The sequence below is a fragment of the Lagopus muta genome, chromosome 21, assembly GCF_023343835.1.
Source record: "Lagopus muta isolate bLagMut1 chromosome 21, bLagMut1 primary, whole genome shotgun sequence".
Classification (NCBI taxonomy): domain Eukaryota; kingdom Metazoa; phylum Chordata; class Aves; order Galliformes; family Phasianidae; genus Lagopus; species Lagopus muta.
The window spans coordinates 294675-318041 of NC_064453.1; the positions used below are offsets into that span (position 1 = coordinate 294675).

The 23367-nt window shown below is 45.2% G+C and overlaps 1 protein-coding gene across 11 annotated transcripts in view; it reads right to left on the reverse strand.

Moving 5' to 3' along the window:
• Positions 1–827: 827 nt before the first annotated feature.
• The window catches only part of CAMTA1 (calmodulin binding transcription activator 1), a 224694-nt gene continuing 202154 nt past the window's right edge, over positions 828–23367 (reverse strand). For 4 of the 11 annotated variants that reach the window (XM_048967826.1, XM_048967819.1, XM_048967824.1 and 1 more), the window contains 13 exons: positions 20581–20720; positions 20147–20343; positions 19704–19782; positions 18421–18736; positions 17524–18047; positions 16995–17182; positions 16346–16592; positions 15801–15872; positions 14892–14912; positions 12460–12653; positions 12191–12265; positions 9783–9813; positions 828–2578 (listed from right to left, as the gene is read on the reverse strand). In XM_048967826.1, the coding sequence (XP_048823783.1) occupies positions 2546–2578; positions 9783–9813; positions 12191–12265; positions 12460–12653; positions 14892–14912; positions 15801–15872; positions 16346–16592; positions 16995–17182; positions 17524–18047; positions 18421–18736; positions 19704–19782; positions 20147–20343; positions 20581–20720 (2117 nt within the window). In that variant the 3' untranslated portion in view covers positions 828–2545. Of the gene's footprint in view, positions 2579–9688; positions 9814–12190; positions 12266–12459; positions 12654–14891; positions 14913–15800; positions 15873–16345; positions 16593–16994; positions 17183–17523; positions 18048–18420; positions 18737–19703; positions 19783–20146; positions 20344–20580; positions 20721–23367 lie in introns of all 11 variants that reach the window. The other 7 variants (XM_048967829.1, XM_048967820.1, XM_048967822.1 and 4 more) reach the window with 5 other exon arrangements.

Below are 23367 nucleotides of genomic sequence, written 5' to 3' on the forward strand. Positions count from 1 at the left end.
GCCCAAAGCCACAGCATGAGAACCATTCTTCTTTCCTTTTTTTTTTTTTTTTTTTTTTTTTTTTTTTTTTAATTGAATCAGGTCATAAAGCAGCAATTCAGAAATGTACAAGATAATTCTGATAATGAGCTATAGCACACATCTACTGTAATTCAATGCTGGCAGTGAAAAGAAGTAATTAAAAACAGGTACAATTATAGAAAAGGCACCAAGAGCACTGACCCCAGGTTTGTTTTTATGTTTTTTTTGTTTGTTTGTTTTTGCCACAATCTTTGTTTTTACTCTTCTTTTAAAGACACCAGTTTAAAAGCTTCTTATGTGTGAGTATCTGTAGGCTTCACAGAAAGCCTTCCGTTTAAACATTGCAGTTGGTGGCCGGGATCGAGCCAGAACGATTCCTCCCATAGGAACAATCCCAAAGTGACATCAGTCCGCTCAGAGACCTGCCGCTGCTGCTAGCAAAACAGACAAGAGGAGCAGCTTCTGACCTCAGACAGACGAACGGAACCCACTTAACGGCGGCTTCGGAGCTGCTTCCCTTACATTCCTGGGTAGCCGAGATCAGAAACTGCTTCCCATCGTTGAGAATTTGTGACAGTTTTAAATTAGTACTTCAATTTAAAAAAAAAACAACAACACTAATTTCTTTGGCTCCTCACTATGTGGAAATAGCAATATACCATGACACCCCTACGAGATCAGTTTGCATCTTTTTTTTTTTCGTTTTACTTAGTTTTTTTTTTAATTTTTTGTGCAATTTTTATTACATTTTCTGACTTCCAGCAGGAGATATGAAAATGTGAAAGATATTTTCTACTTTCATACTATTTCTTTTTTTTTTTTTTCTTCATTTTATATTCATTCTAAGTGTTCTTTATTGGAGTGAGTGTATGGTGTTAAGCTAGATACATTTCTGTACTTTTATGATTATCTGCTTTGCAAAAGTAACGTAAGTTTCTGAAGCAATATTAGCATTCACATTACTTGGCACCATTGGCAAAAAAAAATAAAAAATAAAAAGGAAAAAAAAGACGGGGGGGCAAAAAGAAGGAAGGAATAAATAACGGAAATTCAACCAAACCGAACTCCTGGTAGCCAAAATCAAATGTAAACATATCCTTTTTTTTTTTTTCTTTCTTTTTTTTTTTTTTTTTTTAAAGTAATGTTGCTCTGCCTTTTTTTCCTAAGTCTAAATACAGTAGCTCTTTTTTGCCATTTAGTCATGCTTTAGCAAAAATGTTCTTCTAAAGAACATTTAAAATAAAGTTTCTTATAGTGAAATAAAGTTTTTGTTTCATTTTACAGACCATAGCCACTAATGCTTTGCTTTTGTTCATTTCTTTTTCTTGAGTTCATGCACATATCTCTTTGTTTTAATATATACAATATGTACAAACAATACATCCACACTCTTCTCGTTCATTCAGACAAAACTATACAAATAATAATTTTATCTTGCCAAGTTATTGACCCTTTATGAATAAAATATTTAGTAATTAATCAATATATTCCCTTTCAAATATTTTTTTTCTCATTTTCCATTTCTACCTTCTATATATACAGAAACTGCCCAGATTTGATGAAAGAGCCAAAAAAAGAAATTTACTGGCCAGAATGCAGCACCACTCTGCTCTTTAGGTGGTATAAAATGTCCAGGCAACAAATGTACGTGACTCTGCAAAACGACAAGAGGTTTGACAGTTACGACAAAAAGCTACATGTCTTGCAAATTATTGTAAGAACTTAATTAAAATAACAGTACGTGAAAGTAAGGCTAGAAAATAAAGTGCTGAATATGAGAGAAAATACATGGCAACTGATACGTTTTTGCAGGTTCTAGAGTAAAAATACCAAAAAGAAACTTTTTAAAACTTGCTTAAGTTGCTCTCTCTGCTTCTTGCACGTTACCCGTTTATCTCACATGCCAACCCCTTCTCAAAGTTCCCACGGGATGTATTAAAAACCTGCAGATTTAAAAAGTTGCATTAAGTGTGCTGTAGAGATTTAAATAAAACACAAAGGACAGATGTGCAAAGGAAATGAGGATGCATGGACCCAATAAGGACGTACTGATCTAAGCCCCTCCACTGAGACTCTCAAAGCTTCAGTTTCTTGGAGATGACCGACAAGTGCAGGAACACCATTCTTGTGTTGCTTGTGCATTCCCACCTTTTCTGAACAATATTTTTGGTATAATATTTGTACAGTTCCACATGTTGTTCAATACAGCCCTATATGAAAAGGATAATTAATCGCTTCTTCCTTCTTGGAGAATGAAGCAACTCACAAATTCTTCCTGGTGTCTTTTTTTTATTCCTATGATCCAACAGAAGATTGAGTTCCAAGATGTCTTGCTGAACAAATTAAATGTTGTCCATGAAAGTGCAAATGCAATGACCAAAACATTACTGTTAAAATCCTGCAGATGGTATTTCCAGAACTGCAGTGGGTATTTTTGTTGTTGTTGCATGTCTCTGCTAAAAACAGAAAATGAAAACAGTCTGAGAAGCAATGTCACATTGCTACGGGATGCTGCTGCTTATCTTCAAGTTCCTTGGCCTTTTTCAATTCTTTCACTCTGAAAAAACAAAGAGGAGCTATATAACACTTCTAATCCAAAACGCCTTCAATACAGAAAAATCAAAGCCATTCCTCCCTCTATCTTCCAGTACAAAAGAGACAACTCTCAGAGCAATGGCAGCAGGGCTGTATGCTGCTGACACCATAAACAGTTGGAAGCGCAAGAGTGGGACAGCAGAAATCTGAGACAAAGCACATTTGGACACATAATCTAATTTCCAGCTACTGAGCTAACGTGCTCTCATTCCGGCATTGCTGTGGTATGCATGTCAGCAAAGGAGCCCAACCAAACTGGCAGCCCCTGTACCTGAAGGCAGTGTGGCAGAGCTGGGCAGGCTGCTCAGCTTCTGCAGCTCACAGCTCCCTTCCATAGAGCCACCCTGTGCCCTGCCTGCTTCCTCTGCCTTTCCTCCTGCCCTGCAAGGGGACGCCCACCCCTAAGGGAGCAGAAGACAGCTTAAATTAAGGTGATTTAGCTGGGCGTGTATGTGCCCAATTACTCCAGTTACAACTTGAAAGCACAGGTAACAAAGGTACAGTATACAGAATCACATTGGGGCTGCAAATCCACGTAACAGAATCCAATTAAAAGCAAACAAATTTAGTGAAGGCTAAGTAAATATAAATTAGACACTAAGAGGTATCAGGAGAGCTAAGCTGCAGAAATGTCCGTTTGTAGCCTCTTTAAGCAGACTTCCACTCATATGTTATCTTTTGGCTCTTCTACCAGCTTGCTCAGGGTGTGAACTGACCTTCGTGTCACTGTTTTATTTATCTTTCTGTATATACAACGACAGCAGTCGGGAGGAGCTGGCTGCTTTAACTCTGAGCTCACTGACAGCTCCAGCACTCACAGACACTCAGCTTGTGAAACTTGAGGAAACAGGAGCCCGTGAACAAATCACACTGATATAAGCAAGGTCAGACCTTTGCTGGTTATCTCACGCTGCTTGAGAATATCATGCCTGGAAAGACAGAGGGTTCTGTCAGTCCAGATGTGTGTGCCATTCTCAGAGCCTGCAGATCTACCTTCAAGAGGCCCTGCCACTCCTGAAACCCAAGTCTGGCAGAGACGAAGCCTCAGTACAGCTCTCCGAGATGCCAAGAACTGCTCTGATTTCCCGGCAGAAGAAAGGGCAAGGCAGCAAGCAGCACCATGTGCTCTGACTGCCTACTTGGGCAGTGCTGTGCTGAGCCTCAGTTCCTCCTAGTATCACAGTGATGTTTTCTACAGGGAAATTGTGGCTCTGCGCAAGCTGGCATCTAAAAGATCCTGCAGACATCAGAGCTCTGAGCGAGGGCTTCAGCACTGTACAGTAGACAGCAAGGCCCTGCTTGCCTCCAGGGGGCTGTGATGTGTTATGGTGTTACCTGCTGGTAAGTCCACATCATCCTTTCAACTACAGTAAACCTATGAGAGTTGGTGCAGTGAACTGAAAACGTTCACAAAGACAATTTGACCATCTTCAGTATATTTAGTTTTCTTGTAATAGAAAAGCAGCCTCTCCTTTGAAATCTGTAATGTTTCTTTTGCTGCACCACTTAGAAACAGAAATTGCATCAAGGTAATTGCTGTACTAGAAAAACACCTGCCTCAGGGCAGTAGTCCATTGTTAAGGTTTAGATTAACTATACATCTGTTCAAGATACCATCTATTAATGCATGGTTAGCAGTGCAACTTCCAAGTGTTTTCTGTTGCACTTCAGTACTGCAATGTAAAATTAAGCAGTTATTGTAGATCTCTTACTGAGAACATGCACATTATTTAAGCTAGTGGCTCTTTCATTGAGACATGCTACACCTCACTTTAGCACTTCAACATGCAAAGTCTATGCTAACAAAGCATTTTTGCAGGAAGAATGCAAGACATGCTTTGCTGCAAACTTTAACCTACAGCATGCAATATCTGTACTGGTGCACACCTACTGGATCTATTTAACTGGAACATACATGCCAAGGCGAGTTATTATAGCTATACTATATTACTAGTTACTGTATTACAAGTTACCATTACACTCAACATTTGCACTAGCACAGATCTGTTGAGAAACATACAACGCTTTCCTTGGTTAAATGTGTTTTACGTTGATTTACATATTTTCAGGCTGATAAAAATTCTGCAAGTGCAATAATTATTGCTTAAAAACCCAGTCACATACTAGTATTGAATTTCCCTACTGTGCAGTTACAGCCTTTGAAAAGTTGTCACGTGTACCACCACTGACAGATGCAGCTCAGTATAAAATGGCTTGAAAGAAACTATGAATTCCACCGCATTTATAAACTTCAGGATGATGACCATCCCAACTTATTAAGCTACTACATCTGTTTTTAATTAAACTAACCTCTGTGTGCAGTAAACAGAATTGGGCTCTAATGGGAGTGCAGATAGGTACCAGGAGTTCTTTATTTGCCCACTGCACCAGCAGCATGCAGGAAGACCTGCAGCCTGTGGCTGGTGTTCCCTCCTCCTCACTCTGTGGAGTAAGATCCAGGGATGCCCTGAGTTGCTCTCCCCTCTTCTGGCTGCAGGTTTGAGGCAGTGCTGCTCTGCTGAGGAACTGCAGCATAGCACAGCCAGAGTGGAACTTAAAGTAGTTCTTTACTCAGATCTTCGCTTTGATTTTGTTACTGCAGTATGAAGTGTCAACATGAGCCTGGGGTTAGCATCTCCTCTTTGTTAATCCTCTGCATAATAAACCTCCTGCATTTTCAAGTGCAGTTAAAGCTTGACAGGGGAAATAGCTCTGGACAAGGCAGGACCCTTAAAAATAAAAATACACTGATGAAGTGCTGTTAGGACAGCTTTTAAGTGAGCAGCATAGCACTGCCTGCATGTTGGAAGGCAACCTACCTTGCCTCCTGTATCTGTACTCTCGAAATTCAGATAAAGGAACAAGGCCAAAGTGTAGGACTTGGAGTTACAAGCATTAATAAAGTACTCTAAGGGAAAGCACACTAATAGATTTTACAGAACAGTGCAGACTACTGCAGAAAAGAAGAATGTTCTCAGAGAAGACATTTCAGCCTTGTTTGGCAGACTAATTGTGAAACTTTGTGTTTGTTTTAATAACAGGAAAGTGAGAGAGCTGAGAGCACATCATACCAGCAGGCCACGTGCTGACAGATGGCATACAGATCTCAGCAGACGTTCATAGGCACCAGTTTGGATCTCTTCTAAAGCACCTCCTGTTGCACGAGGACTGGTGGTGAGTTCAAGTGCAAGCCAGAGCACACCAGAAAGGGCACCAGGCTGCGGCTGTCCCCAACAAGAAGTACCACCTCACTTCAATGGCCACTAGAACCATGCACAGAATTACAAGGAATGCACTTTTGTTTTTGCACTGAGGAAGCAGTCAGCAAAAACCTCCTCAAACAAACTTTCTCTAGATGTAAGCATCTCTGAAGTACAAAGTCATTCCCTCAGCAATCGCTGAAGAGCAGATGGACAGAAAAAAGCACGTGCAATAGAGACGGTGACTGCTAAGGGGTCCGAATCACAGCCATGGCGCTGACACACGAGAGGGGACAAGAAGATGATTTCATCTCTGAGCTCAACACTGGAGAGCTACGTCCCGCTCCACAAAGCTCTGTCAGACCAAGCCTCTGCCCTCTGAGCAGTGGGACTTCCTCGGGCACCACAAGGACGTTGCATCATTACGTGCTGAAGCAATGTGGAAAGCAGCCCCAGAAGCGAGCAGCAGCTTCTCTCCCCACGTGCCCTCCCGAGTCTCGTATGGGAGTGCATCAGCAGATGAATTAGGCCTACTTACAAAGAATTACAGCAAACAATGGCTTCATGGGTAAAGCGAAACACAAAGCTGCTTCATCAAACTGACTCCATAATGCCCAGCCAGGGAAATGTTTAATGAATCTGTGAGTTTTACAGCAGTAAGTTCTGGCAATGCTGAAGATCGGTGTAACGCACAGGGTGCAGGAGCCAGGGAAGTCTTTTCCGGCAAGTTACCTGTTGCTCTGAGAGCTGAAATAGCCTGTGGGACATTTAAGAAAAGGGAGCTCTTGCCTTTCTCCAGATATCTCATTTGGGTTGCAAGACAAAAAAGACAGAAAGGCCCAATAAGAATGACACCCCAGAGTACGCGGTCTGCAATTTAACACACACATTTGAGCTCCAAACACATTCAGCCCCTGCAAGAGGGAAATGAAAGAAGAAATTACTTTGGAAACGTCTCTCACAGTGCTGCATATCCCAATATATTTCCTCCTAAACCTGAACAAGTGGGACTTTTCAATCCCTTGTAACGTTCCACCATTCTCAATATGATTAAGAAGAAATCAGGTACTTAAATGCAATTGCATATATTAAAAGAATAAAATAAAATAAACTAGAAATCCTGGTTGTAGTGGAGTAGGAAAAGGTTTGTCACTGAAATGCCGAGAAAGGGAAGGTTATGCAGAGAACAACAAAACACAGTGATCGTTGTTTTCTCAGGTACAAAATAAAGTTATACTTACCAGAGGAACTGAATTCAGGCACTATGTGCACGCTCCCCAAACTGGAGAGCAGCACTTAACGAAATAATAAGAGACGAGGTAGAAGGAAGGAGAATCTACTTCTAAACGAAAGAGGCCACCAATGAATATTTTCTGCTCATCACAGGTGGCAGCAGCTGTGCCTGTTCCGTCCCAGAGGGGACAGAAGTTTTACCGCAGGCACGAAGAGAGCAGCCAGCATGAAGAGACCTCAGGATCTGCTGCTGATCCCAGCCCAGAGGAGAAGGCACAGCTCAGGCAGACACCCGTGATCATGTCCTACACCTACCAACAAAGGTCTCCTTCACAGGGAGCTGCAGAGGATGACTTCCCCAGGCCAGCTGACACTGCGTTCCCTGAGATGAAAGCTATGACTTCAAGGCAATAATCACCGGACCCCTTTTGTCTATAAAGCTCCTTAACTTCTACACTAGATTTAGCCTCACTTCAGTTGGACAAAAACAAATCTCTCCCTGTCTCATTTCTCTGATCCTTGTGTAATGTAACCCAAACAAATCCAGGAAAATTAATGAAAAATATTTATCTCAAACTGAAACACAGACGCAAATACTGCGACTGTTTATCTGCATATGCAGACTGTACGAGCAGCGTCAGTGTACAGAATACCTCCACACTGTATGCAACATTCCTTCAGGAGGGGGGACATGTCAGCCTGTGCACATCAGAGAGCCCAAAAAGCTTTCCATGTGTGCGTGCGGAGACAGCAGATGGACATACACTGCTATACAAACTCAAGGCAGCAAAGAATTATTTGCCCTAATGGAGTTTTTTTGGCAGAACAGCAGCTGATATACTTCACGAGAGATATTTGATAGGTATTTTATGGTTAACCTTTTCCAGGCAGTGAAAGAAAGCTCACTTAAGCCAAATAAAAAGATCATACGAAGGCAAAGCCAAATGCTCTTTAGTAAGGAAAGCATCACCTATGCACCCAGAACAGTTTTTGCTGAGACATGCTAAGGTTGTCACAGCCTCCCCCCTCACATACTGCCCATTCCTCACCATGGAACACGCTAATTTTGCATGACTGACATTCTTTTCCTGATCTGTGCTTCTTTGGTGATGGGCTTTAGATGCAAATCCAAATGGCTGCACCATTGGCTGTAACAATGTATAGAATGACAAATCAGTGCCTCAAAAATAAAACACTGAGCTACCAGGAGAGGGAGGACATTACCAACACCATAAATGTACATAAATGTCTCCTTCTGCAATGCGTTCTTGTATGATTTTTAACACCAGCAAAACAATATTCCCATGAGCCCCTCACCTCACTGTCAGATGGGAATGAGGAGATGGAACACACTCCAGCATGGGGTATCAATGCTCACTCCTACAGCACTTTATATGAAGAATGCGATTACGGTCCTTCCCTTGGAAAAGCTACCAGCACTAAATCTGTCCCTGCAGGCAGCAGTAATAAAGCTAAGGGCAGACAGCTACACCACACCTAGCAGTTGGGTTTTGCTTAGTATTTTTCTCATCACTAGCTCAAAGCCTTTTTAATTCCATAATTCGTTCAAAGTTTTTGACTGCTTTTACTGAAACTTCCAATGCTGCCGTGGCACTCAGTCTCCCCGTGGAGCACCCAGTGCTACACAGCAGCTGTGCTGCTGCTCTCCTTCCCATGCACACACGCTACAAAAGGCTGAAACGCACGAAGTAGCCTTGATTTGTATTGACAGAAAATTCATTATTGTCCAACAACCACTCATGGAACAAGCAAGCTTCCAACATTCGTGCTCCAAGGTTTCACACATACACTCCTCCTAGCTGTCTCCTGTACCACTGCCCTGACTGCCACATAGATCAGCTTCAGCACATCTTGCAATTGCAGCAGCATCTGCTCTCTGACTGGGAACCACCTGCTAGCCAAAGCACATCAGGCAGCTGCAGGGCTGGAAAGCTTCAGTGTGTGCTCACCCTTCTGCTGAGCAGCAAAGCAGCCTGCCATGCGTGGTCCAGCACACAGGAGAGCAGACTGTCCACACAGAGAACGACACATCCAACAGAAGCTTACACAGCACTGATTCTAAGAGTTACAGCAATTTTTATTCATCGTTTAACTTTCCCACAGCATGGACTGACAGTAACAGCTTAGAGAAGCAGTTGTCAAAGGTCTGGCCCTGTCAAAGTAATCAACCAGGCATGTAACTTACCACAAGCAACTTCTGGGAGACAAGTATTGGTGCTTAGCCATCTTAGGATGTAAAGAGCTCTTCTACTTCACTTTGGCTCAGGCAGAATCAAATACTCATCTAGTGTAAGCTGCACCTGCACAGCAGCTTATAACCTGAACACCATCGCATTGCTCATGACAAAGGGCATCGTTACACAGTGAGGGTGTGTAAGTGCAGACCCAGTCAAGTTCCAAGATCTACTAATAGTTACGTTGGATACTGTAAAATATCCCATCAACACCAGCACCTAAGCATGCCCATGATGAATACACATGTCCTTTTTCACACACTCATGCATTGGTAACATCTACTGCGGAGCTCTGTCCTGTTATAAAAGCAGCAGTGTTAGTCATTGCAGTAGGGTTAGTTTATACAGGATTCTGTTTATATAATTAATGGAGGTGAAACTTACTGGCGCATCTTGGCTGCAGCCCCATGCAAGCAAGCAGAAAGCAAAAATATTTAAAATGGAAGAGAGGAACTGGCTAGCAGGCAGCTACACTCACCCTTTTGTACAGCCTATGGTCCACCAGTGGGCTTCAGATTGCAAAACAATACCAAAGAGCTATTAGCACACACATGGCAATAACCATACCTTACCAAGAGTTTCACTTCAGAGAGAAGGAGATAACACTTCTGCTTGCCTGGAGAGAAAGAACCCTTCCCACCTCCTACCTAACGGACTTCTTCTCTTCACCAGGGAAGAGCAGTCCTATGTTTAGGTGTTCTAGGGAAGGATCTAAATAAAACAAACCCAATACTGTCATCCCCATGGTATTTCCAGCTGCATCTTGCCTTCCCTTCTTCCAATCCAAACACTACTCCACAGAAGATACTGCAGATCATAATCACAGTAGTAATGGTGTAGATACTTCCAAGAAGAAGTAAATTTTCATACAATTCAGAGAATGAATATGAAATAGTACATTATCTTCCTGGTGAAAGCTGATTGTATGGACCATACACGGATTCTGTTCAGCTAACCCAAACCTACTCCAGAACTCTCCATTTTCCTTACAGATCTAAGTTAGTCAGAGGTCACTGAATAGGTGGAGTCTTTCCCAAACAATTAAATACGAAACCTTTGGCAGTCTGACACAGGACAGGAGACAGGCCAACCCACAGCAGCTGTCACAGCAAAGTTTGGAAGTTAAGTCAGCTGAGCAAGGAACGTGGATGGGCAAAGATCTGCTGTGAGGTCAGGAAAGTTCTATTTTTCATTCTCCACAAACAACGGTTCAGTGATGAGTCATGCTGGTACCACGTTAAGGCTGATGCGTATCCTTCACCAGACTTTTGTCAATATAACAGGAGATGGACAACTATTTTTTTCAATGTTAAATGGAAAAGATGTGTCTGATCATTAGAATGACTGGTGATGATGAATGATCACTTTTGTCCCTGTGCTGTATACTAACACTCAGCCATTAGAGCTCCAATATCCTCTCTAAAGCCAAAAACAAAAACTTACATCCTTCTTATTTTCAGCAACATCTACTCATCCATTATGAAAAGAGCTCCAGGCACAGAGCACCCGTTGTTTGCAATCATCGGGAATACTATCTGAATGGGGAACAAGGGTGGGTTCAGACCAAAATGCTTGTGATTGCTTGGAGAAAGTACCTGATCACGAAGGTGACTGTTTTCATTTCAGAAGGAAAAGAGAGGCTTTTGCTGCTCAAAGGAAAGATCAGAGCATAGGCAATAGGGAAGGATTTGCCTGCAAACTTCAGTGATGCAAATGAGTAAGTAGTGATGCAAATGAGTAAGTCTTGCACTGCAAAGGGAATAAGAAATGCTGAGAACTTGGAACAAGATGAACTGAAGGCAAGAAAAACTGCTGGAACTATGGGCACTCCTGAAGAGTCAAGGTTAGCTGACAGCTAGAGATCTAACAATGTGAGTGCACTGCAGTCTCCACAGATGACAACACAGGTGGCTTCTCCACAGACTGCCTGGACCTCAAGCGGAAGGAAGTTCCAAGTCTTTGTCCACCTCAGTGGGACCAACCTGCCTAATGAACACAACCAAACCTTCCAGTCCCTTCCACACACCCCACTGACAATGAGAAGCCATCTGTGCTTCTTTGCCAACTGTCTGACCTGCTGTTAGAGGATGAAATGCACATGTGGTGAAAATGGAGAGTAGAGTCAGAAAAATCTGAATTCACTTCTGTCCAGGCAATTTACAGTTTGCAGCCTAGGCTATTTGGTGCCTTTTAATCAGGAAATCAGAACAGACACCTGCACACGGCAGGTGCAGTAGTGAGGCACAAGGAAGTGTGTGGGCAAGTGCACTGAGGTTCCCACAGTGGCACAGAGGAGTCACTGTCGTATCTACCTGTACTCCAAGCTGCTGAGGGCTGTGTGGAGTGGCTGAACTAACTTGTCTACTGCTCTGTCGGCACATTCCACATGTCTACTATAAAGAAGCTGTATTTGATGAGAGTGACCTCACTGATGGGTTTCTGGTGTATTCCAGACATCGCATTTTGCTCTTTAGCACATACCACAAATGCTCTGTGTAGTGCACAGGTCAGTGCAGCACTCATGCATTGCTGCTATCCTTCAAAGGATATCCTTCTTTTTTCCCCCCCCTCAAGCTTCCTTAAGTCCAACTTTAAGAATCTTGTGCCTTCCTTTGCTCAAACTTCCACCCGAGTCTGTCCAGCACAACCTTGGGTGCTCTACCATACCAGCAGTGCAGCTCGGTGTGATGACTGCCTTTCTGCAGCATTCCTAAGTTAGAGATTTCCTTTCTGCCAGTTCATCTTGAAAGCAGCTGTGCTGTGTTATTCCGTAAAAGATCTGAATAGAATCGATTCTGCTCCCCTTTACACTGCACTCACTGCTGACACACATGAATACATCACATTGCTCTGCTGAAGGGCATTGACCAGAGGGTGATGTCATACCTGTGGCGGCAGCGTCGTAAAAACCGCATAATCTTGCGAGCAGCTTGGTCCTGCTTCTTGGTAAGCAGACTGCTTCTAAACATACACACACACAAAAAAAACCCAACTTTGAAGCACAAACGAAAAAGGGGGGACTAGCACTAAATGCAAGAATAATTATCCTACAAAACATGGTACTTATCCCACCACCTACGTCCATTACAGCGCAGCTCTGATCTAAGCAATGACACACACGTATCCTGGTGGTTTCTGACAGCCTGGCAGCTCACCTGAGTTTCTGCTGCACAATGGTGGCCGTCCGACGGTTCTGCCTCCTCTTCCCACATTCTTTGTAGCTGCGGTAGTACTGCTGGATCAGCATCGCGGCCCGTCGGCTCTGCTGGAATTTCTTCTGCTCATAATAGCTTCGGAATTTGCTCTGGATAAGAATGGCAGCTTGCGTCATCTTTTTATAAAGTGCATACTAGGAGAGAAACAAAGAGAGGCTGAGGCACTCCAAAAGCCCCAGTGAGAAGCAAATTCCTACAGCAAAAGGCTCTCGTGCCACTGAGACACAGTGGAAAACAAATGAGCACCTACTGACTGGTTGGGACTCTGAGAAAAAAGGCAACAGCCGATGAGAGCTGTGAAATAGGTGCAGAACCTTCTTAAAGCTCTCACTAAATCATATCTTTCGAAGGAGTTACTGTCAGAACCTTATTTGCTGTTCACAGGTGTATTTCACTGTCCCAGGACAACATTTTGAAGAACCAAATTAAATCAGCTTTGTCCATGCCATCACAGAGTGCTGCAAACATCTGGGCTGCTCACGAATCCGTTTCAGTCCAAACATCTCAAATAGAGTAACATTCCACTCTCACTTAAACCAAAAACCACAGTAATTTAGCAAGTCTAAGACTGAGCCTATGGCACAGACAAAACTAATTGTGTTTGAAGTCTGTTGCCAGCACTGACTGAACCTGGAAACCTCTACAAGCAGTCACCCGCATTGGAAACCCTCTGCAGCACCGCAGTGTTGCTTCTCTCCACACACTTCCCAGTGAAGCAGGAACCCTTTAAAAGCCAATCTGTATGGTACACCCTTTCCCCTTTAAAACAAGCAAGTAGGAGGCTGCTCAGCAGAGATCAAACACCACCACACCTATTGTTTAACAGCCATCTTTTATAAGAGTAATAGAGATGCAAAATAGTACAAAGAAGTTGCTCTCACACCTCTGAGCTGACACTATGACAGAGGTTACTTGGAAAGCTTTATCACATTCACAACTTGGTGACTTCCTGCTGTTCCGGGAAGTTCATTTTAGCAGCTCTGACATCTGCTCACTTTATTGGGCAGATGGGACACAGATGCAGCCCTGTAGGGGCAACACCTGAAGATACTGTAGAGGACTTTATGTGTCCGGTGGGAAAGCAAAAATAAAAAAGCAAACGAATAAAAAAATCCCAACATGATCCCACAAGAACCAAGAAATCCCTCCAGTACTGTCACAGACCACCATTTACCAAATTTCACTTTTTGGAATTGAAGCAGTCATTAGGTGTACTTATATTTTGTCATTATTTCTTTTCTTTTTTTCCTTCTCCTGCTTTTATACGTTTGTAATTAAATAGAGCAGACTGCAGTTTTAAATTAGCTATTTTAAATAAGTCTGCTCGCAGGTTGGCCGTGTTTTTTCTTCCAATTTTTAGCCCAGAGGGCACTTCTGTGGCTGAGTTACAAACCCCCGAATAGAAGGGTTTAAGTCTGAAATGGTGATGTGAGCTACGACTGTTCCAATGTCCTCATAGGCCTGCGCTGATCTCAGTAATGCAGTGACAAAGCAGCAGAGTATGGCATGTGAAAGAGAAAATCACAGCCTCTGCATGCAGAGCCCAGCAGCGTTCACACTTGGATGGCGTTACCTGCTCTGCTCCTGAGTCTCTGGCCTGCCCACAACTCCCTCTCCTCCTCTTTTCCCTCCCTGAGAAGAGGAAAGATGGAGAAATGACCCAACCTCTGCCTCACCCCAACAGAGGCCAGAGGAAGCTGAGAATGGAAAATCAACTGGGGATGCATTCCCTCCAGGAAAAGCACGCCTTGCATCCTGGTGAGCTTTAGAAAAAGCTCAGCTGATTTCAGAATGCTTACAGCAAGACGCTGTGTAGCTGGAAAATCTGTCTTTACAGCAGAAAATTACTGCCAGCGACCAAAGTAAGAGTGGCTGTGCCTCCAGCATGTGCAGCACCACACAGGAGATGGTGGTCTAAGGAATCCATGGCACAGTGATCCTAAATCCCAACAGTCAAAGCCTTCTGGGCAGCAGGCAGAGCACAGAGAGCAGTGGCTGCATGGTTGGGACAGGCGCTCCCCTACACTCCCTGAATGCCAAGGCAAGGATCACAGTGACAGCTAATGAGCAGCAGCAAAGGAAAGCTCCTCTTCTGGAAACAAACTCCAAAACACTGCTTGCACCTCAGCCCATCACTGCGTATATGAGCTTCTGTAGAAGCAGGAGATTTGCTTTTTCCAGCGTCCTTCTACGCTGACATGCTGTGGCACAGCAGCCCCTGCATCCCTTTCTGGAGAGGTTTGGTTTGTCAGTGATTTATCTGCCACAGATACTGTGAAAACATTTCACTGAATGCCAGTTCTCCTGCTTTATACTGAATGTGAAAGCTTTTCACCCAACGGGAACGGTTCCCAAAACAGTGTTTGTATTACCTTCAAGGCTATCCAAGTAAGCTTAGGGAGAAACAGAAAATACACAGTTAATGTTAGTTCTACAAATAAAGAATTGGAAAAAATATATATATATTAAAAAAAAATTAACCCATCTTCTTTCAAAAAGATGCGATTCCAGGAAATTCCAGGATCCCAGACAGAACAGTTTGCCAAGCAGCTTTTGAAAGGAATTCGGTTTCCTGTTTACAGGAAGCATCACTCCAGGACCGACATGGGACAGTTTGAATGTACAGCACAACGCGGTCATTGGGCACCAGAAATGCTTCTCAAATAAATGTTTTTGAAGGTTGGAAAAGAGTTCAGCATCTTGCCTTTCATCTTACACCACATGCCTGTGTGGAGCAGACAGCTCGAGTCGAAGGCACAGCAACTGCACAAGGTGGGCTGCAGCATCCACCAAAAACCCAAGCCAAACCAAAACAAACTTCTTGTTCTGGGGTTGAGAACTCAGCCTAAAAACTTGTCTCCAACCAGAGACTGGAGAACAGTCTCAGTCCTGGAACAAGCAGCAATGAGCTTTAGCACAGGACTTGCTATAGCTTAGAAGTTTAGGATGTGCAAAATAAAACAACCTCATTTTTCACCTTCACCCTCATCCAAGGCAAAACCAACTTCAATTTCACAATGAAATTTGGCAAGCAACTAGTTAGAGAACAGTCTCACCAGGCATGCATGTTGGCCAATACAGGATATGTTACTGCCCTCTGTCTCACAGCAAAGCCAAATCCTTTCAAGGAAGAATCCTCTGAATTAAGATTCAGGATACACATTTTCTTCCCTTTTTAATTCTGCCTGAGCAGGGTAAAATGCATACAGGAGAAATTCCCACTACAGAAGGCTGTGTTTGTGGCACCTGTTTGGTTCAGAAAATCTGACTTCCTTGATTACCTGTTTGTATTTTCGGTAGCAACGCTGAATGACAGCAGCAGCCACCTCTTGCTGTTCCCGGAGTGGACGACCCTGCGTGGAAAAGCAAAGCAGCAATCATCAGACTGCACCAAAACAGGACAGTGGTTTTTAACAGCAGCTCACAGCAGTTTGCAGGGCACAACTTCCAAATCCCTCCTGCTACTGTTATATGGTCTGATCCACATCTACACATTTTCCAGAGACACCTCTACATCCAATTCATGTAAGAGAGAAAACCCTCAAAATTGATCCCTGGGCTGAGCATGCAGCTCACCAGAGCTTGTACTTGGAGGACATTTTCGAGTGTTGTGGCAGCACAGAACACATGCTACAGCATGGGATACTCTCCCTGGTACAGCAGATGCTATGCAAACACCAACGAGTGGATGCTAGCAGCACTGAAAACATTACGACAGAAACAAATTTTTGTTTGACCCTGGAGTGGATATTACCCACATTTTATTCTGCAACAAACTGTACTCTCACATCTGATGAGGAAGACATTTTATGTTCTGGCCACATACCTTATATTTCCTGAAGACTGTCTGGACGAGTTTGGCAGCTTCATAGAGCTCTCTCTGCTCATGATCAGACAGAGTTAACTGTGCAAACTCATTTTCTACCTTCTCGCTGGTGGATGCACTCAGAAATTCAGACCAGTCTGCTGCCGAAGGAAGGCTGGGTTTCTCAAAAGCTATTTCACTGATGGGTGAGCCTGCAGGGCTCAAGCTGGTGTTTGAAGAAGGGGTCAAGGGTTCACTATACAGATTTCTGAAATACCAAATCACAGGAGGAGTTATTGCTTGCAAAGGAGCTGGACTGGCATCACAGACAAGGAATTCAACATTTGTGAGTTTAAGGGAGAAACTCAAGCACCCCTCTGCCTCTGCAACCAACATCCTGCATTTCTAAGCCTGCCTGTATTGCACTGCATGGCTTTGGGAAAAGAAGTCAGGAGTCAGCCCTTGTGGCATTATTGAGATTGTGCTACACTTCTCTCCTGCACGCACTTCCATTCTTCCATGAATGTGCAGCTGTGCTGGCAATGATACATCTGTGCATGAGTGCATGCCTGGCTGGAAGCACCCGCATTAAGTGCCACTGAGAAACAGCATCTGCAGCTACCCAGCACGGAGCCCACCTAAAAAGCCCAGCGCCCCAACTCACACTGACCTTATCTGTGCAGCACTCGGCAGATGATCGACATCAGCAAGGTAACTGGCCAGCCAGCTCATCGTGGTGCTCATGGCAGCACTCTCTGCTCTCTCCACCTGCGGTGACTCCATTGGCACAAAATTCTCCCGCTTGATCCTGTCAGGCGTAGCTTCAATAATGTGCTCTGCAAGTGTCATCATGTTCACCTGGGGGAGAGGAGAGCAAACTTTTGCTGCCTGGTAACAAAAGCCTTGTGTTTGTACGTGACAACCCAGCTTTGTGCCTCAGAGAAAAGACGTGCCGCTCAGCACCGGAGAGAAATCCTTAACCAAAGCTCACTCACTTTCGTCCCTTCTGACGAGGCACGGCAGGGTTCCACACTCCCCAGACCATTTTCTCACTGTGTGGGGAACCTGAGAGGTCTGGTGAGAGGTATGCACCAAGCCACTACCCATCAACCTTTGTGTGTGGGGTGGAAGGACACCCTCTGACAACAGGAGAAACTACACACTGACCTCACCACCACCGCAGTGCTACGGATGTTTACCTGCAAGTCATCCATGTGGCGTAAGCAGTCCTCATCCCCTACACTGTCCCTATAGGATAAGAGCTCTGCATCCACCAACTCCCTGTCAGCCAACATCAGCACATTCATCTGCTCTCGCTGGCGAAGCCGATGGCCCACAGCGTCCTTCCCCAGCGCAGCGCCCTTCTGGCTCCCCACCAACTGCACTGCAGACACACCAATATAAATGTCTTTTGGGTTCCATTTGATGCCCGCTTGGCTGCCAGAGCCCCGGTATCCAGCTGCTTCTGGGATGTGCTGGGAGAGCTCCCGGCCATAGTCCCTTATCCCTTCACTGGGGCTGATTGTCTCAGTGGTGGACTGCTTGGAGCTGGAGTTCTGCTTCCTGACACTTGGCTGTTCCAGGCTCAGTGCAGTGGAAAGCAGCTTCTCTTGCCGGGCTTGAAAATATTCAGGGCTCAGCTTATGTTTTTTGGGTGCAGGGTAATCTTTCTGAGTCTCACTACTGTAGTAACTGGAAGGTTCTGATCTTGGTCGTCTCAGCTCTGAAAACAAACAGATCAATGGTCAAGTGAAGTATGCAACAGGTGATTGCTACAGAAACAACTTCTGCTGCAGAGCAGCAGACAGAAGTTCATGCTGTGCTCTGCAACACCCAACAGTGTATGCAAAGGAGTCAACACCCAAGGAGGATATTATCCCAAATATTCTTCAGATACACACATCTTCCTAAGGCAGACATTCACTCCTTTTTTCAGTATTTACAAAAGAGCACGGAGCGCATAATAGAGAGCCCACAAAAAATAATTAAGCATGGACAGCAGGGCTCCTGGTGGCATCGGCCACCCAGGTGAGCCCTTTGCTCTAGGATTTCACATATCACATAATCAGCAAACAGTGCTGTTGGGTTTTTCTTACCCGTGTTGGTACTGGAAATCACAGTGACTCCCTTCTGAGGCTCTTGAGAGGCAATAAGCTCACTGTGCCACTGGGACACCCAGCTTTCTGTGCTGGAGTCGGTGCTCGAGGGGCACTGAATTCTGGGGTTCTGTCCAAGCTGAGTTTGCTCATCACGCTGCAGCTGCTCCAAGCATTCTGCCAGCTTCACGTGGCCCCGAGAGCGGGCAATTGCCAGCGGCAGCCTCCCAAGGGAGTCAGGAATAGAGATGGCTCGGCGGTCCCACTTATACAGCACAACAGCTGCATCCATGTGGCCCAGGGCACATGCCCACATCTGAAAAAAACAATTGACCCATTGTGAGATTTGTTATTTCCTTCTCTTCTGAATAATGCAGCGGAGTCTTATCCTCAGGTCACAGAAACTTGATTAGCAAATCACAGCATGCATCACCACCAAGGGGTTTTTACAGATGTCCTCTACAAACAAAAAGTCACTACAGAGGATTAGATGCACGCTGTTCTCTCCATTGAGAAACCTCCATCCACCAAATGAAGCTGACAGTTTCTCACCATCGAGGCCTTGATTTTTAGCTTTGTCAGGCACACTAACATCACTGCAGAGAAAGAACGGCCTCAAACGGAGATCTCTGAAGGTTGGGAACAATACAATCAAACACTCTGCTGTTGTAAACTGGCACTTCTGGTTCTACCTGCTTTGGCGTTTTACTTAAGCTCTTAGTCATGATTCCACAAACAAGATATTGTGATGACTTTACAACCTCTACAGCAGAAGAGGAAAATTTGAAAGAAGGCATGTAAAGGCCTTAACCCCAGCATGACACTGGCGAGTAGAGGTTGGGTAAAAGACAAAAGTAGAACCACCTGTCTGTCCCTTGCCCTCATGTTACTCAATTACAAGGATTTTAGATTAGATATTAGGAAGAAGTTCTTTACCATGGCACAGGCTGCTCAGACAAGTGTGGGTGCCCCATCCCTGGAGGTGCCTGAGGCCATAGATGGGCCCTGGGCAGCCTGACGGAGGGGTGCAAGCAGCCCATGGCATGAGGTTGGAATTGAGGGGGCTTTAAGGTCCCTTTCAACCCAACCATTCAGTGATCTTTCCGTCAGGACTGCCACCAAAGCTCTAGGAAGATGGTAGCACCACGTCTTAACATTCACACAGCAAGGACATGCAGGAAACATCCACTCTTCAGAATGTAACATACATCAAAAAAATAACATCAGAAAGGACTCCAGAAGGTCCTCAGACACCTTCAGAAGTTTCTGTCTCTGCTGCTTACCAGGGGGGTGCAGGAGAAATGATCCACATTCAAAGGGTCAACTTCCAGCTCCAGATCAATGCTGTCTGCGTGTTTGGTGCTGCAGAAGAAACAACGGAACAAATGATGCTCTGTAAACAAGTTAGGATAATTTCCTAAATGTACAGCTTTATCCAGTACATCACACCACAATGAAGTGGCCACGTATGTGCCCACAACACACATTTACTACCCATGGTACCCCCAATAGAGACTTTAAGTATGACACGACCAGTAACTGCACTGTCACAAGATACAGGTCCTCCCAGACAAGGGGAGAGGAAGAAGTTTGGGGATTTGGCTGTTTGTAAGGGACACACGGAGCAGTTTGTAAGGGACAAGCAGAAATCTGGAGCAAGCAGAGCTTACATATGTTTCCACCATGTCTATATTGGTACCCAAGAGCCCAGCAGGCCGCGTCTTACCGCCATTTGATGAGGGTCTGGATCAGCGTAGCGTAGCCCTGGGCAGCAGCTAGGTGGAGCAGCGTCATTCCTCGGAAAGTCTTTGAATGGATCAAGTGTTTGGACTTTGCCCAGCAAGCACGACTCATCATCTTCTCACACACCACCACCACGCGGCTCTCAAAGCAGCTGCCCAAGGTTCCAGTCCCAGAAACGCACTGAAACACCACACACAGCCCATGTTAACCATGGAGCAGAGCTGTGCTTGCCCTGAGCTGGCAACTTTCCCTTTCAGAAGTAATGAGACAGTGGCAAATGCGAGTGCAAGCCAACTGCTCTTAAAGACATCCACAAAGAAGCCTTGTGGCTTAAAAAGAAACAACTACACTTCGTTCCAACCCCCATCACATAAGAAACCATAAAGCTACTGTGATTGGGCGCAGCAGGGTCCATACCTGCACCTGTGTTCCTCCATTCCCACTCCCATTGCTCCCGCCTCCTACTCCTTGCTTGTGCTGCTGGGAGCCCGTCATTTCCGCCATTCTCCTCTCCATCTGCTCAAGACGCTCCAGTATCGACATCCTGAACTGGTTATCTGGGTTGACGAAAGGCAGAATAAGGGCATTTCCATAGTAAGGAAGTTTAGTTTTTGGCAGCCTACTGTGGAGAGCCACAACCAACCGCCTTGAAAATCACAAAGGAGATCTGCTCCACTTGGAGCAAAGGCATGAGTGCCCTGCAGCACTCTGCCTCTTCAGGTTTGAATATATAAGTAAATCCTGAGCAAATGGAATTGTTCAGACAACATCTCAGCAGAACCACATAGAAATACTCTCAGTTCTAGAGACAACCACTCTGTTTTCACAGGAGTATTGAATTAAGCTTGGCTTGCCTCCTAAAACCATGCAATCATAGAATCATAGAATCACAAGGTTGGAAATGACCTACAGGATCATCTAGTCCAACCATCTCCTCATCACCATGCAATAATGGCACTTGGAAGAAAAAGACAGCTTTGCTTCTTTCTGCACTCAGAATAAGAAGCTGTTAAAAAGGTCCACATTCCTGACCTGACAGATGGACTTCCTTGGACAACTTCAGCCAAGCCACCTGGTACAGGATTACCACAAATCTCAGGGGATGGGCACTGATAAACCAGGAACACCTCCTGCAAAGCAGAGTCGTGCAGTCTCTGCACAGATCTAAAGGATGTGTTAGTTATTTTCACCTCCCACTGTAAGCCAGCACTGTGATGCGGCTCGTATTGCTTGAACAGTGGAGTGGGGAGAATGAGGTTGCAGCACTGCATGAGGGCACTGCTAAACTGAGGCTGTAGAGATCTCTGTGATCTCAGCAGATATCTCTGTGTCTGTGTCCAGTCAGTGCAGCTCTTATGCTCCACAGCAAAGCCCATTAGCAGCAACAGAAATCTGTGCATGACAATTAAAATATTTTTATTGGGTTCTAAAAGAGAAAGTCCTGTCTGAGAGACCTGCTTACATACAGAGCCCCTAGCAGCACGCTCTGAGTCCCTGCCCCTCAGAAAGTTTCTTCACGGTTCCAGTAGTGTAGTTTAAAGTGTGACAGACTGTCAGCGATACTCTTAGAAAAAATTGCCATGAAGGTTCCCCGAAGTGCTCATCAGCACAACTCCCACTTGCCAGATCCACCCGGATGGCCTCTGTTTAGCCCAAGAGTCAGGCATCAATTAACTGAGGAACGAAACAAAGCCTCCCTTCGTCACCTAACCATTTGTCAGTGAGATGTCAGCTCTGACTTCCCAGCGATTAGAGAACAACAACAACAAAGCGTCCATCCCTATGCCTTGGCAGCAGACATCAGCTCAGCTCCAACACAAATATGTGGTAATTCAGCACTTTTGTGGCTGTGTTTGAGCTGTGGGTTGGACCCGATGACCTCCAGAGGTCTCTGCCAACCTCGATCACTGACCCCGCAGTCCCACCCGGGCCGCCCAGGAGCCAGGATCACAAGAGAATGCCGCTTCCCACTGCAGTCATCTGCCTTGTTAGGTGCCTTGTTATCAGTGCCCAATTAACAGCTCAGTTGCCCTGTGAATTGCAAACCCTTTGGAAACGCTGTCATGCGGATGCACTCTGACAGCCTCACCTCTCAGCTGCAGGCAGCGCGCAGCAGTGAGCGGAGCCGTGTTGCTCAGCCAGCCTTTGTTCAGGCAGTGCTGCAGTGTGCTGCAGTGCAGTCTGCTCCTCTGCCTCCTCCTTCCCATCGCCATGCACAGCACGTACGCTGCAGAGCCCGGCAGCGACCCGGCGCCGCTGAGCCATCCCTCAGCTGAGGGCTGTGACACACAGCTCGCGTTGTGGGGACACAGCTGCATCTGCAGGGCAGCAGCTCCGTGCTGCATCCCACACCAGCGGCCCGGGCTGCCAGCACTCGTGCTTTATTACAGCCGGGAGGAGCAACGCAGCCCAGCCATCGCATCCGAGCCACCAATGTCACACAGACAGAAGTTCTGTATGCCCCCAAACAGCAGCAGAAAACGATTCCCATGAGATACAACAGTAGGCAGTGCAGACTGAGATAAATATTGATATATATGTAATTTCTCTTTACTAGCTCCAAACATAGTAGAACAGAAATGGGACCCCAGGCCTGTGCACATCTTCCAGGCTTCCCCCAAAGGACTGCAGCCTCAGTGACGAAGCTCCCCCCTTCCTGCTCACATTAAGTGCTTCCTCACACCTTCTGCCAAGTCACCGAAGGGACGACTGTCACTGTCCCACTGTCCCCAGACAGAAATGAAGAACAAGGGAACATTTTTCAGGAAACTGTTTGAAAACAGCATCTAATATTCCTATTCAGACACGTGGGCAGCACTCCCAGGAATCATTTAGGACAGCACTGCCAGGTTTTGGGTAGCAGAGAGTCTCTGTCGGACCCAACAGGAGTCCAAAGAACAGATATCAGGAATTTGAACCTGTAACCCTCGGACTCTTGCTGGGACAACGGTGTTTTCCATGGCTAATTGTCAATCACCGCTCAGTCTAAAAGCAGATCAGAACCATGCTGCTATTAATAAAGAGGGAAGGGAATGAAATCTTCTGGAGCTTCAGCATAGAGCCAAGGGAGCCCTCCTAAAGGCTGGCAGAGGCTGCTGCTATTTCTCCAGCCTGAACTAGAAAGCTCCAGGCAGCAAAGATGGAAACGGGGTGAGAATACATAGCAAGTCTCTAACGCTGCCCATTTTGCAGGTGACGTAATGC